Here is a 17,261-nt window from a genome sequence, read left to right on the forward strand (position 1 = left end):
AAAAAGGAGGAGAGAGAGAGAGAGAGAATGCGAGAAACCAGGTCGAGTATTGTGTTGACCGCGGCTCATCCTTATTCACTGCATCATGTATTAGCTGGTCATACGCAGCATATGACGTCAGTGTAATCGCATCCTCAGCCAAGAGGACATTTGGTAGGAATATGATGTTTGGTAGAGATGCTGAGCCAACGGAAACGTAATAACGCCGTCATGATTCCATCGACCATGTGCTTACATGATGCACTTGAGTTCAGAGGAGCGCAAATGCAGTGCTGGCATAGAGACAACGACCTGCAGTAGCAACAGGAGTAGCGGCATGACCGACAACGGCGGAGATGGCAGAGCAGCGACTGCCATGAAAAATCGCGTCTGGGAGGCAAAGTAGTTGCAGTGGCTGCGATCAATGTCAAGCGTGCGCATCAATCGAGTTCGTGAGTCAGGATAATAGTTGGGAACTGCTGGCGTTTTATTGTTAAAAAGTACAACATACAAGCATAGGCAAATGGCAAATAGCTGTAATGGTCAGACACTGCGACTCCAAAAAAAAAAACTCCTAGCCTCTCTATCTATCGATTTTGCACCTTTCTGTACGACGGCGGTTTCATCGTTCTCCTAATAAGCTTCGCCGCGTAAGGTGGCACAAGTGAGATGGAAAGGATGGCAAGAACTCGCCAAACAAAGCCCCTGCACATCCTGTCAGCAATCGTTCGGATTGAATAAAGAGAAAGGGGCTAAACGTACCATGTAATAATAAACTCCAAATCAAAATATCCGCCAAGAAAAGGCATGGATCCAATATACATGAGAAACGTGCCCAGGATGCTGATAATCATGATGGGATGCCAGGTGGTGATTTCAATCGCCACCATGAGGAGCTCATTCAAGATGAGCACCGTGTAGCTGACGGCCGTCATTTTCTTATTCTCGACGCCAGTGAGAATCTGCGATAGGCCCTGAATCATGCCGCCTTGGTAGATGGAGACCAGGACCCAAACGAAGAATGTGCGGTACGAGAGTGACCGACCAGTGGTGAGCTCCTTGTACAGCTCAGGATACAAGTTGGCCAGGTTTTCGTCCACATCCTTGTCCAAAACCAGAGACAGAACGGGAGCCGCAGTGTAGACAGTCGCATATCCCACCATGAGCCAGTCAATGTACAGACCCTCCGGTTCGAATTTGAGAGCAATGCTGTACATGGTTTGGCACACGGCAATGATGAGACCGCGATGAATGACAAACTGGGCGAGCTTGGCGCTGCGCTTGTAGCTGTTGCGTCCGTGCCAGACAAGCAATTTGACCAAATGGCAAAACTGCTCAATAGAGAAATCGGCCGCCAAACTGGCCTGCCGACCTTCTTTGCCGACAATACCGACACCAACATCGGCAGCTTGAATCATGGAGACGTCATTGCCACCATCACCAATACAGCAGACGCGCTTCTTTGTGTATTCTTTGATCAGAGTCGCAATTTCTGCCTTCTGGGTTGGACTGCATCGACATGCTACGACAGTCGGTAGACGCACTGCCACAGAGATGAACTCGATTCGAAAGTGAGTGAGAAGGAGCGCCAGACTTTCACCATCAATCAACAGGCAAGCGTCAGTCTTGTTGCGTAAAAAGTCGAGATGCTCTTGGGCGTTATCCTTGCGCTTCAATTTGGCGACGGTGTAAATGTACTGCCCGCGTGCGACAAGTTTGGAGCTTACCGCCACGCATCGAGCAGTTTCGACCTTGTCACCGGTAAGCATCCAGATCTTGATGCCGGCGTTGCGGAGGAGCTCAAGGGACGGCTTGATGTCGCGTTGTAGCTTGTCTTCGACACCAGTAACGCCAAGCAGTTCCAGATCGCTTTCCAGGTATTGCGCAACGACCGATTGCATGCCAGCATCGCGATTTTGAATCGCTAGTGACGCCTCGTGATATCTGGAAGAGAATTCCTGATATTGCTGATAGGAAAGCCTCTTCCTGCCAACAACCAGAGTTCGCAGACCCTCTCTAGCCATGTTGGCCGTCTCCTCATCAAGCCAATCGTTTGCAACCACGATGGAACTCATGACAGTGTCTGCACCCTTTTGGTAGAACCAAATATCACCAGTGCTGAGATCGCGGTTTGGCTTCTTGAGGTCATCTTGGAAATGAACAATGATACCCATTCGCTTTCCTTCCGAGGTAAACGGAAACACATCAAGGATGCTGACACGAACGACTGGCCGCCCAGTTGTGGTAGCAGCAAGCGTCATACTCTTTCGGTCGCGAGAAGCAAGCTTCAGTCCAACCGCTTCGGCCCATTTGACAATTGCAATCTCGTCAGGAGAGGATGCCTGGTATGACGTGACTTCCTTACCATCTTCCTCGTCAGTAGTAGGTGTCACATTGTGACAAAGTGCCAAAGCCAAGACAACATCACGGACTCTGGTACCAATCTCTCTTCTTGTTCGAGTAGCGCCAACAGCGACCGTGTTCACATACGTAGATGATGGAGTAATCAGCATGCTTTGTGTCGCAGGGTCTGTTGTCGGCTGAATATAGAAACCTTGGCGAACATAGGAGCTCACTTCGTCCATTGCTTCGTTGGCGTAAGAAACTGTTCCAATGTGAATCTTTTTCATTTCCATATCATTTTGCGTCAAAGTCCCTGTCTTATCACTCAAAAGATACTCGATGCGGCCGAGGTCCTCTGGAATGGTACTGGTACGGACGACTGCACCTGGAATGCCAGGATCTCTTTGGATGAAGCGGCCGTAAGCAGTTTTTCCCATGTCGAGATTGACACGCAAGCTAATAGGCACAATAGTAGAAAAGAGAACCAGAAACCGCATGATTTGGATATACCATGGCTTCCCTGGTCTGTTTTCAAAGCCCTCAAATGCCACAAGCACGATGGAGAGTGCAAGAGTTAGCGCGCAAAGGATCTTGGTGAGCGAGTTGATTTCGTATTCGAGAAGACCAGTCTTGGAACGAGATGGCGATGTAGATAGAGCGGATCGGGTATGGGGCCCGGTGTACATGATTACTGCCAGAGTGCTTCCTTGTGAAGCAATGACTGTGTTCGCCCACGCTGTGTTGTCGATGGACAATGCAGCAGTCGTGGCAGATCCTTCTTCTTGGCTGAGGGTAGCCTGCTGCTGAGTAGCCTCTTCGCGAGACGGAAGCAATTCAACAGTTCCGATAAACTCGTTGACTTTTTTATCCGGCTTTCCGGCATTGACTCGCAAGCGGACAAGCTCCTCGGGAGCAATATTCTGGGTAAGCGGTGATGCAAGTCGGAGCTTCCAATCCGTCTCACCGTCCAACTGATCTGTTCTGATAAACGTTTCGCCAACAGTGACCTTTGTTGCTGCCGAGTTCCGTCTCTCGGTTGCGGGCTGCTTGCCCTTGGAAACTGACTCGAGTTCATCATTCAACGCAACCAAATCGGCCGACTCGGACTCCTCATCTAATTCACTCTTGTCCAAAGTCTCGCTATTTAGGCACTGAAGAATGGCAACGTCTGCCGGCACACGCTGCCCCTTGGTCAGACGAAGAACATCACCGACAGCAAGATCCTTGGACTTTCGGCTGACTTCCACTATTGTCGAGGAAGGTTTTGCGGGCTCGGACTCGGGGTCTTCTTGTATATCCGACAACCCAGCTCTCTCCATTCTTTCCGCTCGGCCTTTTTTAGAACCGCGCTTCATCGTTTCGGACTTGAGGAGCTTTTTCGGTCGCGAACTTGATTCCAACGTAGGGTCCGTAAATCTGAGGACCGTGTATTGCTCCGAGTTGGCTTCATTGTCTCGGCGGCGTCGGTCAATATCGTCCCAAGCTTCCTTTCCCATAGTGATGCACAGCACAAACGCTAGCGGCGCGATGTAAGTAGTAAGATAGCCGATTCGCAGAGCAGGGATAATTTGCGACAGGGCGACGAGGAGAAAATACATGTTGAAGAAGAAGGAGAATTCGTTGTAAAGTGTGACGGGAAGAAACGACCAAGGCGTATACTTGGCATTGGAGACCATATTCGTGGGATATCGCACCGGTTGTACAGATCCGACTGGGACGATTCGCGATGACGAGGGGTCATCTTCCTCCGGGAGCTCTTCGTCGTCGGGTCCTTTTTTGGTCCCCGACATAAAGCTAGGCACTCTCAGGACAGAGCTAAGCGACATTCTGCGCCCTTGATTGTCCCTGGACCGCCCGCCGAGAAGAGGCGCGCCATCCTCGCTCCCTTGAGCGTCGTCTCGATCGCCCAGAAGGCGCTGTGAGTCGTCATCCTCGTCGACGGCATCGCGGTCGTGACCAAGCTCCCCATAGGTGCGATGTCGCTTGCCCGCTCTGCGCAGCCCACCCATACGCAAGTTGCGGAGGGCTATCCTCGAGGACTTTTGCGACGTGTCGGTCAGCTCGGGCTTGGAGCCTCGGGTGGGCGCGGTGGAGATGGGATCAAGCTCCTGGAGGTCGAGGTCGAGGTCGGAGTCGGAGTCGTGCGTAGGAGAGTCGGGCGGCTCGGTATGACGATATGAAGGTGAAGAAGTCATCCCGCCGGGGGTCTGGGCCGGGAGGTGTGTCGTGGCTAGATCAGTGATGGATGGCGCTGTGCAGCTGGCTGATCATGGCTAGCTCGGGTGCGGCCACGGTGTAGTTCAAGTCACGGCCCCAGCAGCAGTCTTTTAGGTGCATCATAGACCAGGTGATTTGTTCGTCGCTGAAAATGAGAAACAAACTTTGGCATACGAATTGTTGAAAGTGCGAGGCGATCCAGAATGGCATGTAAATGGCTGAATGACAGTCAAAGCCACCTTTCTAGGCTGCTGAGTTTCACGTTTCGTGGCCCTTGTCAACAACCGCCAAAAAGCTACGTCAGCCTCAAGGGGGGCTCGACCCATATGTAAGTTTAGAACGGATCGTAATAAATTAACAATGGTGCAGGCACGGGTGGCGCAGCGTCCATAACGGTGGCAGGTGTGTGGCACGGACTGGGGCGCGGAAATTCCTCCTTTAAAATTACTAGGTACTTTTTAGTGCTCACAGTGGGAATTCCACGTTGGTGGCCACAAAAAGCTTCGTACTTGAGGCTTACACTCCTTTCACCAAAACTGGTCAAGTCAGTTGCTCTCGACTGAGATATTTCTTTCCTCAACATTCCTCGGTGGACAATCCTTGACTCTCCCGCTTTGTTAGCACCGCACAGTCAAGCATCGGTGTCAGGCAGAGGTTAAGGATCTTGTATTGTGGAAGTGGGTGCCCGCTAAGGGGTGCCTGTAGGTGACAATCGGCTTTTGCACAATTTCTGATCAACAAGCTTGACAATGCCAAAGTCAACGACAATGCAATGTTTGGCAGCGCTGTTTCGGAGGTTTAGATCCTGTCAAGGCTAGCCCGCTGGCTGCGAGGACGGCACGCGTCTTGCTCAAACTCAGCTAACCCATCGATGAAGCAGCCCAAAAGTATTTTGGAGCCCAGGTATAAATGATGTTCATAGTGTCATGGCTCTGCACATGTCAAGCGCCACTCCCCACGTTGTCGAATATTGCTCATGAGGAACCTGCACAGCGCAAAGTTTGCCACAAACATCATACAATCGCTACAATAAGATGTTCCAAGAAGTGCTGTTAGTCATCTGATGAGCCCAGCCAATACTGTCATCTTTTTCGAGGAGGAACGGCCTCTAGGTGCAGTGTACATAAAATTCGGCGGCAAGGCTGATGTCGCAATAGCTTCTCTAAAGCGCTCCCACTTATTGGTGCCCGGACAGCCTCATTGAACGATCACGTCCAAAAGTCAAAAAAGAAAAATCAGAAGACAGTGACTAGAAAAGAAACTGAACCCTTCCCAAACACCACTTTACACACAACAGAGGGAGACGGAAGGAGACGTTGATTCTTGATAGGCGGCAGCACCAGCTATACTCACAAGGCAGAGAATACCGTGATATGTCAGCATCGGCGCTCTTGCCTCTGCAGTAGTTGAGTGTGAGTCTGTAACGCGAGCGACATAGTTCTCAGACTACAAGGACCAGCAGTTCTCAAAGCAAGTCCTGTCGATGTACTACGGAAGCCTTCTACCATGCACAGTGCTTTCGAGAGCTCGATAAGTGAGTCAATCGGCGATGGTGCCCGAGCAGACTCTATGATGCGAGCGCACTCCCAATTCTTCCAATCTGAATCTGATTTTGCGAAATCTCGATGTTCTGTTCGTTCTGATTAATTCCAAATCAAGCCTGTCTCTTCTCCAGATGTCGGTCGTTCGTCGCCACAGCGTCCCGGCACTGCGGTCTTCCGAACGGGCTTGAATGACTACATCTCCACATCTCCAAAAGACTGAAGCTAGTTGGATGGCGAAAAGAAACAAAATGCTGATTCCTGATCGGATAAAGTGCCCCGGATCATTTGTCAACGTGCCGTTTCCCGCGTAGTGCATCGCAAGCCGGCGCTAGCCCTGTCTATGACGGCCCAACCTTGATCAGCGAAAGACCAACCATTGTCCAATCACGAGCACATCATAAGCATGTCGGTATCATTATTGACTTTGTGAGATATTTTAACCAGCTCTACCAAATTTGGTATGTTGGAAGAGCTAGCAGCGAGGGAAGCTTCGTTGTGTAGGTGTCATAATCTCAAGTGTACTCTAGTTACTAGTGGCCACGTCCGAGTATATAAATGCAGCAGTGCGTCTGACATAACGAATCGAACTGTACTTTATTATCATTGCTTTAGCTCGACCTCTGCTCATCATGTTCGCGACCAAATCTATAAGCCTTCTCGGTCTCTTGGGTCTTGTCACCGGCGCGGCCGTACCCAACAACGATGGCTTCCCTATGCCAAACAAGGACCAACAGGTCACCCTAGCCAAGCAAGCTGGTGGCAAACTACCTAATGTGGCTTTGCCCAAAAAGCTTGGCCCCGGGAGCACAACCGCTTTCCAGCTTATTGCCTTTAATGAGTTGTTCGAGACGGCCTACTTTGACTCCCTTCTTCAAAATATTACAAACGGTGTGCAAGGCTATGAAGCCGACAACAAGGAGGAATTGATCAAGATCTTTTCCACTGTGCGAGCTGTTCGTGGCCACATTTCATACACTTCATAAACAATTACTGATTCATCTGGAATGTAGCAAGAGGAATTGCACGCACTCGCAGCCCAGACTGCTCTTATGGCAGCCAATGCCTCCTTTGTTCCGTCGGCTTGCAAGTACATGTTTCCGACGACCAACTTGACTCAAGCTGTCGACATTGCCGAGACATTCACTGCCGTTGTGCTCGGTGCGCTGCAGGGCGCGAATGTCTTGTTCGCCAAAGAAAATGTTCCCGTCCCGATCCAGCTTATATCGTCCGTCATTGGTCAGGAAGGCGAGCAGAATGGCTACTATCGCACCGTGTTGAAGGAAGTGCCTTCAGAGTCGCCATTTCTAACCGCGGTGCCGGCCGCCTTTGCCTTTTCGGCCTTGCAAATGTTCATCGTCCCGGGATCGTGCCCATACCCCCTCTCCAACATTGACCTGCCCATCTTCCCGCCAATGATGGTAAACGGTCAGGCAGTGGCCGCGCTGGAGGCAAAGGACCAGAAACTTTCATTTTCGGCAGACCTCGGCAAATCTGAGCAGGCAAAGAAGTACGTCGGAGGCGATGGGAAAGATCTCTTCCTCACGTATACTACCGGCCAGCAAAAGCCCATTTCTCTGGAAATCAGCAACGTCAAATGGGAGAGTGGCATGATTAGCTTTGGTGCAGACTTTTCGGTTTCCGAGAATGTCATGAACGGCTTCAGTCATGCTGCTTTGACTACTGGAAATGTCTTCGAGTCGGCAGATGATGTCACTAATTCCACACTCGCGGGTCCTGGTATCATTCAAGTGAGGGACGGTGTAACAGCAAGTATGGATAGCCGTGAGGTGGAGGCGTCGGAATGCAGCTAATTTCAGCCATGCCGCTTGACAACCGAGACGGGATGGCTGGTTGTACCTTTGTATACCTTTTCTAATAAATAAATTTCTCCCTTAAAAAAAAAAACAATCTTTTTACTTGAATCGTTGTGAGAGACAAAGGAAAACCTCAATATGTAAATTGACGGTTCGACTATCAAGTATAGGGTGACACGGGCCTGTAGTCATAATTGTGGTTCCGCTCCGCTTCCGCGCCGTGCCAGAACCCGCCAGCTGTTCTATTTCTGCGGCTCGGGCAAACACATACAGCTCTGGCTGGGTACAAGCCAGTTCTCCTTTCTCCATCTTGCCAACTTGCATCCGTCATCCTGCGCCATTCACGCCAGCGACATTCCCTGACCTTTTGTTCTGCATCGTGTCGTGGAGTCGCTTTCTTTGCCTGATTTAATCTTGATTTATTCATTCGAGTACGAACCCTCTCCCGCCTGCGCTTGGCCACTGTGTGTTTTCATGGGTTCGCGACTCTCCAGTGGCGACCCCTGCTACTCCAGTGCAACCCTCGCTATTCGAACCGACGTGCTGACGGCCAGCCTCTAGTATACCCCATGCATTTTTGAGGGCTTTTCTCGTATCCAAATAGCGAGCGAGATGGCTGAGGAAGCCTCGAACTCATCCTGGCATCCGGCCAAGATGCCCAACAGTCTGGAACAGAGGGTCGCGCTGCCCAAGATTGACGCTGCGCCAGAATTTCGTACCCGAGCAGCGAGCGAGATGGCTGAAGAAGCCTCCAAGTCATCCTGGCATCCAGCCAAGATGCCTAACAGCCTGCAACAGTCGGCCGCGCTACCTAAAGCTGATGCTACCCCAGATGTTGATGGCCATGACCTGGCTACGAGACCCACGATGCCGGACGCGACACAAAGCCATGATGTAGACAATGCCTGGATGGCTGATGACGGGGAAGAAGCCGTCGGTGATGCCTGGCTGATGTCAGAGGAACCGGCCACGCAGTCGTTGGACCTTGACGCGCCACAGGCCGCTCCGAAACAGTACACCTTGGAAAACACCCCCCTTGCTCCCGAAGACGCGCAAAAATCACAAGAGCCCCCCCAAGATGCTCGCGAGGCGAACTCCGCGGCAATTGATCCGTTCAATACGAATGAGGTCGAACACGAAGACGCTGATTCTTGGTTCGCCGAGAAGCCAGCTCAAGAACAACTGCATACTGAAGCTGCGCCGCCTCCTATAACTGATGACATCGGACCTGCCAATGCCGAGGAAATCGAGCCCATTGCGCAGCAGCAGCCGGCAGCTGAAATTCAAGCAGCACCGGAATCAACAGAGCTCCAAACACAGGAGGCTGAGCCACAGTCGCATATTCGGCCTGAAACTGAGGCAGCTAAACAGCCGGATGCGGAATTACAAGAGACGCAGCCATTGCGCAAATCCCTCTCTCAACATTCGAGTTCCATGTCTTTCGCTCGAACTGTCTCCCACGAAATCAGCTTCAACGATGACGACGAGAGTGACTGGACACTGTCCCGATCTAATACCGACCAATTCAAGTTCATGCCTCCAACCGATCGAACGAATTCCTTCCCCCCCGTTCCGCCCGCGCAATCTGCCGAAACCGTTTTCCCTTCACAGCCGCTACCTTCCTCTCAAGCTCTCGACGTTGTTGAAGAGGTCGAGAAGAGCTCCTCCGCCCACGATGACTCGGAGGAATCAAAAATGTTTTGGGAGAATGACGGTCCCGCAGACAATACGCACGAGACTTTCCAGACCATTGGTGGTGACATAGGGGATGCTGCTACAGAGGCGTCACAGTCTCGTTTCGAGGAAGGGCTACCGTTAATTCCGGCTGCTGAGGAAGTCGAAGATGCCAAGCCATCCAAAACCACCCCCTTTGACTCCTTTGCGGAAGACGATGCTGGAGATGACTTCTTCTCTACTGTTCGCAGGGAAGAAGACTCTACTGATTTCATGCAGCCAATTCAGCGCAAGTCTACTATGCAAGTCATCGAAAACACCTTCAGCAGAGAATCATCTGCGCAACAGACCGCATTCGACACACTGGAAGAGCACTCTGAGGATCTCTCTGAGGAGGACCGTCACGCCCAGGCTCTTGCAGATGCTTTCGGGGCAGCGGCCAATGACGAGAACCAGCTAGATGCGGCTGAGCCCCCGGCTGATCTTTCTGCAAAGTGGCAGGAAGCTTTTGGGACCGGAGACGATGACGATGACTTTCTCCTAGACGATACCGGCAACGAAGATGAAACAATTGATACGGCTGGTTTTCTGGGAAGCGATGATGAAGGTCTTTTGCTAGATGATGAAGACGACGCACCGGCTGCCATCGCAACCGAGGCGCCCACAACCAACCCATATATGCCAACTCAGGCTGAGACACGACCTCAACCAGTTTCTGCGCCGACATCTTCGTATGGATACGCCGCGCAGCCTCCACAGCAAACACCATATGGTAGCGCCTTTGGCTATGCCCCGGCCGCGCCGCGACACACCGACACTCCAAAAGCTGAGAGCTTTGCGGACAAAGCCAAAGGCGGATACGCTTCACCATATGACCTGCCAACGGATCTGGTCAGTATGAATATCAAACCCAGAAAACGACCCAGCTTGCCGAATCCCGCCCAAGAAACAGCCCCTTCATCCATGTCTGCGCCGCCGCGGACAGCGAATGCGTACGCGCTGCCTCCAGGGCCGGTCGCGTCTGCCTCTCCGCCGGCATCAGGAGCTGCCTCACAGGCACCACCTGCTCGGTCTGCAAGCCGACAGGAGAGCTTCTTCGAGGATCTACCTGTGGTTGCGAAGCCCCGTCCTGGTTCGCGCCAAAGTCTCCGTTCTTCCTCGCCTAGCAAGCAGTATGGCAGCCCAAATCTGCCTACTTCCACTGCACCTCCGCCACCTGCCATGCACCAGCAGTATCAGCCTCCGCCGATGGAGCGTCCTGCTGCTCCCGAGAATTCTATGCCCGATCTGGTTGCCCCCCCAAAGGTGAATCCGTATGCTGCATTGCAAGCAGGGTCTGCACCGCCATCAGCTCCCGCAAGCAATGCTACCAGATACTCACCAGCTCCCACTCAGCATCAGAAGGGAAGCTCAGCTCCTCCGCCTGCAGCACCGAACCGCTTCTCCCCGGCACCTCCGCTACCACGTCAAAATAGTTCGCCGCCTCAGACTACAAATGCCTCCGCGTCGCAAACCTATCTTCCACACCTACCCAGAACCTCAAGCCCGTTGGCTCAGTTCGAGGTTCATCATGACAAGACGGGCGCTGGCATCGATGCTGGTCACTTGGACCGACGTGCCAGCTATAACCATGAGCCAAGGCTGAATCGTGTGTCATCGCTTCCGCCTACCCGCGAGGTAGATGAGGAGGAAGAAACTCCGGCTAGAAATCAGCTTGGGGCACCAAAGCAAGCCCCTACTGCCACCGCCCGATACAGCCCTGCCCCCCAGCAAACCCCAGTCGTGCCCTCGAACCAGCTTTCATCGCCGCAGAAACGACAAACTAGCAATTATCTGCCCCAAGCTGCACTGCACCAGCCTAACTTTGCCCCTCCTGTTCGATCTCAGACGCAATCCCCCGGAGCCACTCGAATCACTCACCAACATGCGCGACCGGCCTCTGCTCACACTAACGTGGCCCCGACTTTTGGTCAGGCTGCGCAGCAGACACACGCGATGCCTGTCCGCACTCGTGGCGCGTCGCTAACTATGGTTTCCCCTACGGACGGCCGTGAAAACGATCCGCTGCAACGTTGGCAAGGTGTACCCATTATTTCCTGGGGTGTTGGTGGTGCCATGGTGACTTCATTTCCAAAGAGTACACCGCGCTACACCATGAATCAGTCAGCACCAACAATGCTAAGAACTCCCGGAGAGGTGAAGGTCAAAAGTATGAAGGATATCGAGCCCTTACCTGAGCAACTGGCCAAGTTTCCAGGCCCTCTACGAGGCAAGTCGAAAAAGAAGGACGCCCTCGCCTGGCTGTCTTCTGGAATCACCGCGTTGGAAAGAGAACTGCCTGATCTATCTCCTAACCCTCAGCTATCATTGGAAGCAAAGAGATCCATCGAGCGACTGCTTCTGTGGAAGATTCTTCGCGTCTTCATCGAACATGATGGGCACTTGGAGGGCTCTCCCGCAGTTGAAAATGCAGTCCGAGAAGTCCTGTCGCCACAAGAAGCTGCAGACGCCTCCTTGCCCAGTGGCCCGAGGTTCGGCCACACGGCACCCTCTACAGGAATGAAGGCGGACGATGTCGACCCCGCTTCCATGGAGAGTATCAAAGAAAGTCTACTTCATGGTGATCGTGAATCCGCTGTCTGGGCAGCTGTCGACAAGCGCCTGTGGGGCCATGCAATGATAATTGCTCACACGACTTCGTCCGAGCTCTATAGCCGGGTGGCACAAGAATTTGTGCGAAAGGAGGTCAACTATCCAGGCCACAGCAACCAGTCTCTTGGCGCTTTTTACAAGGTACTCTCTGGGAACTTCGAAGATTGCGTCGACGAGTTGGTACCTGTTCACGCACGTGCTGGTCTGCAGCTGATGTCTACCGATTCAGGCCAGGGGCCTACTCAAGATGTGCTGAGCGGCTTAGAAAAATGGAAAGAAACTGTCTCTTTGGTGCTCAGTAACAGAAGCGAAAACGACATTCGTGGCTTAAACGCTCTCGGAAAACTTCTCTCAGGCTATGGTAGGGCTGAGGCGGCTCAGATCTGCTTCATCTTCAGCAGAACTATGTCTGTTTTTGGTGGCGTTGACGACCCCAACACCGACTTCGTGCTAGTCGGTGCAGATCATCACAAGCAGCCGGATCAGTTTGCCAAGGAAACCGAGGCGTTGCAGTTGAGTGAAGTTTACGAATATGGGTTGACACTGTCCGGGACTGCAAATCTTGCAGCTGGCGCCCCTCATTTGGCAGGCTACAAGCTCCAACATGCAACAGTGCTTGCTGAACATGGATACCGTGACAAAGCCTTGCAGTATTGTGATGCGATTTTCACTTCCATGAGTGCCCAAACACGTCGGTCACCGTACCACCACCCTCTCCTGGAAGCTTCAGTCGACGATTTTATGAGACGTTTGAAACAGGCTCCCAAGGACGACGGTTCGAGCTGGATGTCCAAGCCGAGCATGAACAAGGTCTCTGATAGCATGTGGAACCGGTTCAACAAGTTCGTCTCTGGTGATGAGGAGGGCAACGGAAAAGCCGGTGCCGATGGCGAACATGGCCCGTTTGCCCGTATCGCCTCTACTCCAAACATTAGTCGCTCACCGTCCGTCTCCAACCTTGAGACCTATGGAGCTTCGCCTAGCTACGGTGTATCAGCGCTGCCTCCACAACCGACCGCAGCCACCTCCCGGTATGCGCCAGCTATGACCCCCGCTGCCACCACAACTCAGAACCCATATGAGTTTGTCGCACAGCAGCCAGCTCCAGTGCAGCAGCAGGCGAGTGGTCGTACGTCGAATGAATACACTCCTAGTCCGTACGAACCTGCCTTCCTCGACACCAATACCGGAAATTCTGGATACCCTGGGTTCAACCAGAGCGCGCCTGAGCTATCGCACCAGCCTAATCATGGCCAGTTCGGAGCGTCGACGTATCAGCCACAGGTATCAAGTGCTGCGGCTCAGCCCTACGGTCTACAGCCGTCTCCTAGCATCACGGCAGAGCCGAACCCGAATACCAACCATGGCTACCAAGGATACCAGCCTGCTGGGGGGTATGAACCAAATAAGCCTGTTGAGGCTGATGTCCCCAAGGCAGATGGTGCTGTTGAAAGTGGCTACCAGCCGGTATCGACAAAAAGCTACGGGTTTGAGCCGCCATCGATGCAGCCCTACGGATACGAGCCACCTTCTACGCAGTTTCAAAGCTATGAGTCGCCATCAGCCCAGTCGCAAGGTTATGAACCTCCGTCTACTCAGTTACAGGGATATGAACCGCCTTCGACTCAGTCTTATGGCTATGAGCCTCCCTCGTATCAGCCTGACATGAGCAATGATGCAGATGATGACGCTCTCAAGCCGAAGAAGAAGAGTTTCATGGACGATGACGAGGTGCCTGCGCCGCAGGTTGCAGATAATAAGAGCAAAACGGATCTGGACCGTGAAAACGAAGAGATGTTTAAGAAAGTTGCCGAGGAAGAAGCTAAACGAGCCGCAGAGGCAGCCGCCGCAAAGAAGTCTGGCGGTTGGGGCTTCGGGGGCTGGTTTGGCGCGTCCAAAAAGGCGGAACTCGGGAGTGGCGAAGCCCAGCCTCAGAAGGCTATCAAGGCCAAGCTGGGCGAATCCAACAGCTTTGTGTACGATCCTGACCTGAAGCGGTGGATCAACAAGAAGGCTGGTGCTGAGCAGACAGAGGCTGTGAAGGCAGCGCCGCCTCCGCCCAGAGGTAGCGCTCCTCGCTCCGTCAGCGGCACTCCCCCTCCGAGCGCTATGGGCCCGCCTATGGCGGCCATGGCACGGTCAGCATCAACGTCCAATCTCAAGGCCGGTACGATGCCTCCCAGCGGCCTCGGCATTAGCACACCCCCTCCTATGATGCGTACCGATTCCAATGCCAGTGCAGGCGGCGCTCCCACGCCACCAAGCGGACCTCCGAGCCGCCCGCCCACGAGCATCAGCAATGCCAGCAGCATTGATGATCTGCTCGGCGCCGCTGGACCTCGAAAGGCATCTGGCAAGAAACCTCGCAAGGCTGGCCGGTATGTGGATGTCATGGCCAAATGAGCGAGGAAAAAGAACCAGGAGTGTGAATGGGATGAAGGCATGACGGAATGAAAGGAGGAACGACGGAGTCACATGAATTTATACTATACTAATATCCATCCTGTAGCACTTCATGAGTCGCAAATGGGGCATATATAATCACTGTCTGCATTGCTGGACTCGCTGCATTTTGTACGGCGTTTGGCATGCTGGGGGAGCAAACTTGCCGTGGCCTCTTTCTCTTGTTTTTTCTTACTATTGTATTATAGAGTCCGTTGTATCATAGATGTTTCTTGCAGAACAAGAGATCTACTGTATATCATGTTCTTCATTATGTTTGGTATTTCTCGTTTGTAATGTCTCCTATGCGCTGTATGACTGGACATAATACTACATTGTCCCTGTTAGTTCAAATCGAGAGAGAAAAATCGGGCATTGCAGTTGTGCCAACATACCGTGACTACAGAATCGTCCGCGGACGCGTCGTCGTACTGTGGCACGTAGACGTAAAGAATCAGCGCGTGATCATCGGCAAAGCACGCAATCACGCGGCCCTCGAGCCTGCCCACGCTCAGCACGCGGCTCCAGTCCTTGCCGTCGACGCGCACCGTCGCCCAGCGATCCGGCCCGCCCTCGCGGAAGCGTGTGCTCGGATGCTCGGCCAGCGGGCGATCGAGCTGCGTGGGGTCCAGCTCCGGGTTCTCAAGGCCGGACCAGACGCTCGCAATGTCCGTCGTCTCGGTGGCGATGCGCAGCCGCAGGCTGCCGTGCATGTTGGCGCTGAGCTCGAGCCTGGGCGCTTTCGCCGACGACGACGATGAGGCCGACGCGGCGGCGCCAGTGCCGGTGCTGCCAGTGGCGGCGGCCTGCGCGAGCTTGGTGAAGCGGTCCGAGATGGCCTTGAGCTGCAGGAGCGGCGGCAGCTGGATGTGGACGTCAGGCTCGCGCACCTTGGGCTGCATAATGGTTTCGACGGTCTCGGGGTGCAGCACCCGCACGGGAATGTCCTGCGTGATGATCTTTTCGTGCTCCCGCCGCAGCGACGTCTCCAGGTGCTCGGCGTGGAAGAGATGGTCCTCGTCGGCAAACGGGTCATCATTGTCAGTGGTGGCGGCGCGTGCTTGCTGGCCCGCGGCGGCGGCGGCGGCGGCCGCGGCCGCGTGTGCGTTTGCGTTTGCGTTTGTGCCGCTTGCGGTGGTGGTGGTGGTGATGGTGAGGGAGAGAACGGGCAGCCCGTCCTTTTTGGTGAGGCGGAGCGAGGCGGAGATGCTGTTGAGGGCCGACTTGAGCGCGCGCTGCAAGGGCTGCAGCGGGAGCTCGAGGTTGATGGTGTTGGAGGCTTCGGCGGACTGGATCTGGTAGTTTTCAAAGATAAAGTCCATGGACAGGGAGCTGGAGGAGATGCGTTAGCTGGTTTGCCCTACGGGCTCTGGAGCAGTGAAGGGGGGGGGTCGCAGTCGAAAAATGTCCCCTCAGCGACAAGTCGCGTGAGAATGGCGTTCTTGGGATACGTACGCCCAAACCTGGGATCCCATGTCGGGAATCACCGTGAAGCGTGCCGTCTCATCACTAAGACGCACCCAGGCGATTTTCTCGAGCGAGGAGAGCGCCGCTGTGAGCTCTACGGAAGGGGGGGCAAAATCAGTACAGCTCGTTTGTCTATCAGGGAGTTTGTTTGCGTACTTGAAAAGGTCCGTATATTCTTTAATTCTGTTCGAAAGCGCATGGCGAATTGATGAAACCATGGACATGGTGTTGCATGAGGAAACGCGTAGTTTGTGCACTAGCAGCGCACCGCGTAAATGGAATTTGGCGGGGCAGCGCATCGTGAGCAGTCATGACAATTTACAAGCCAGTTTAGTTTAGTGTACTTGGACATTCATTACTTTGACACTCGTCCCACAAGCAGTAAGGCAACACAATTTCCTCTTTATGACGAGTGTCTAGTATGTCACCCGCGGGCGCAGTTCTTCGGGCGATATAGCTCGTCGTCATAGGCCCTTTGCCTGGGCAGTCACTTACTCTTCATATCCGGATGGTCCGTCGCTTCACACGCCCTTATCCCACGCATGGCCTTCCCTGACACTGATTGGGCCATTGACCTGGCCACATTTTTGGGTTGTATGTGAGGAGGTCTCTCATGCGCCTGCGTGCACACCATGCCGCCCCGGAACGGTTTCGAGATGTCTTGGTTGAGTGACCGACGTCTCAAAGCCGTATATGAGCGACTTTGTCAGTAACATTTTTCGATAATAGGACGGTTTCTATTTCGGATCGAGGAATCAAGTGGGATGCTATAGTCCGGTATTTTCTTTGTGGCTGAAGCGCACAACGGAAGCCAAGATAAAAATTGAGAGCGCCGCGAGTACAGATGTATCCACGAATGCCAGGCTGTTCCATCCGTGGCGTCCACTGTGACTTCCACCAAGATTGATTCCAAAATGTAGCATGAAAATAGTACGCAGCTAAATACGGGCCTAGCTGAGACTAGCAAAAAAGACTATTACGAAGTGCGGCCAAGAATCGATTACGACCAACACTCGCCCAAAATGATTCAACAAGCGGTTTTGACCAGCTCCCGAGTAAGATGAAGAAAACAAAAGCATTTGAAGTCTATCCCAAGGAAATCACAAAACTCAAACGTCTAATAAACAAC

At 53.1% G+C, this 17,261-nt stretch overlaps 4 protein-coding genes across 4 annotated transcripts; 2 read left to right on the forward strand and 2 right to left on the reverse strand.

The window, feature by feature from the left end:
* Window positions 1–566: 566 nt before the first annotated feature.
* Window positions 567–4,517, reverse strand: BBA_06484 (phospholipid-translocating P-type ATPase; the record flags this gene model as incomplete). The annotated part of the gene is made up of 2 exons (XM_008601581.1): window positions 567–684; window positions 742–4,517. 2 exons carry the CDS (start codon window positions 4,515–4,517, stop codon window positions 567–569), a joined length of 3,894 nt encoding a protein of 1,297 aa, XP_008599803.1.
* Window positions 4,518–6,712: 2,195 nt separating this feature from the next.
* BBA_06485 (late sexual development protein) lies at window positions 6,713–7,894 on the forward strand (the record flags this gene model as incomplete). Its single annotated transcript, XM_008601582.1, has 2 exons — window positions 6,713–7,036; window positions 7,094–7,894. The coding sequence occupies 2 exons, from the start codon at window positions 6,713–6,715 to the stop codon at window positions 7,892–7,894; spliced, it is 1,125 nt and encodes a 374-aa protein (XP_008599804.1).
* A 615-nt stretch (window positions 7,895–8,509) lies between these two features.
* On the forward strand, window positions 8,510–14,626 carry BBA_06486 (COPII coat assembly protein SEC16; the record flags this gene model as incomplete). The annotated part of the gene is made up of 1 exon (XM_008601583.1): window positions 8,510–14,626. The coding sequence occupies one exon, from the start codon at window positions 8,510–8,512 to the stop codon at window positions 14,624–14,626; it is 6,117 nt and encodes a 2,038-aa protein (XP_008599805.1).
* A 342-nt stretch (window positions 14,627–14,968) lies between these two features.
* BBA_06487 (checkpoint protein hus1) lies at window positions 14,969–16,331 on the reverse strand (the record flags this gene model as incomplete). Its single annotated transcript, XM_008601584.1, has 4 exons — window positions 14,969–14,995; window positions 15,061–15,997; window positions 16,121–16,226; window positions 16,289–16,331. The coding sequence occupies 4 exons, from the start codon at window positions 16,329–16,331 to the stop codon at window positions 14,969–14,971; spliced, it is 1,113 nt and encodes a 370-aa protein (XP_008599806.1).
* Window positions 16,332–17,261: the final 930 nt, after the last annotated feature.

This window comes from Beauveria bassiana (genome assembly GCF_000280675.1).
Source record: "Beauveria bassiana ARSEF 2860 unplaced genomic scaffold BBA_S00019, whole genome shotgun sequence".
NCBI classification, from domain to species: domain Eukaryota; kingdom Fungi; phylum Ascomycota; class Sordariomycetes; order Hypocreales; family Cordycipitaceae; genus Beauveria; species Beauveria bassiana.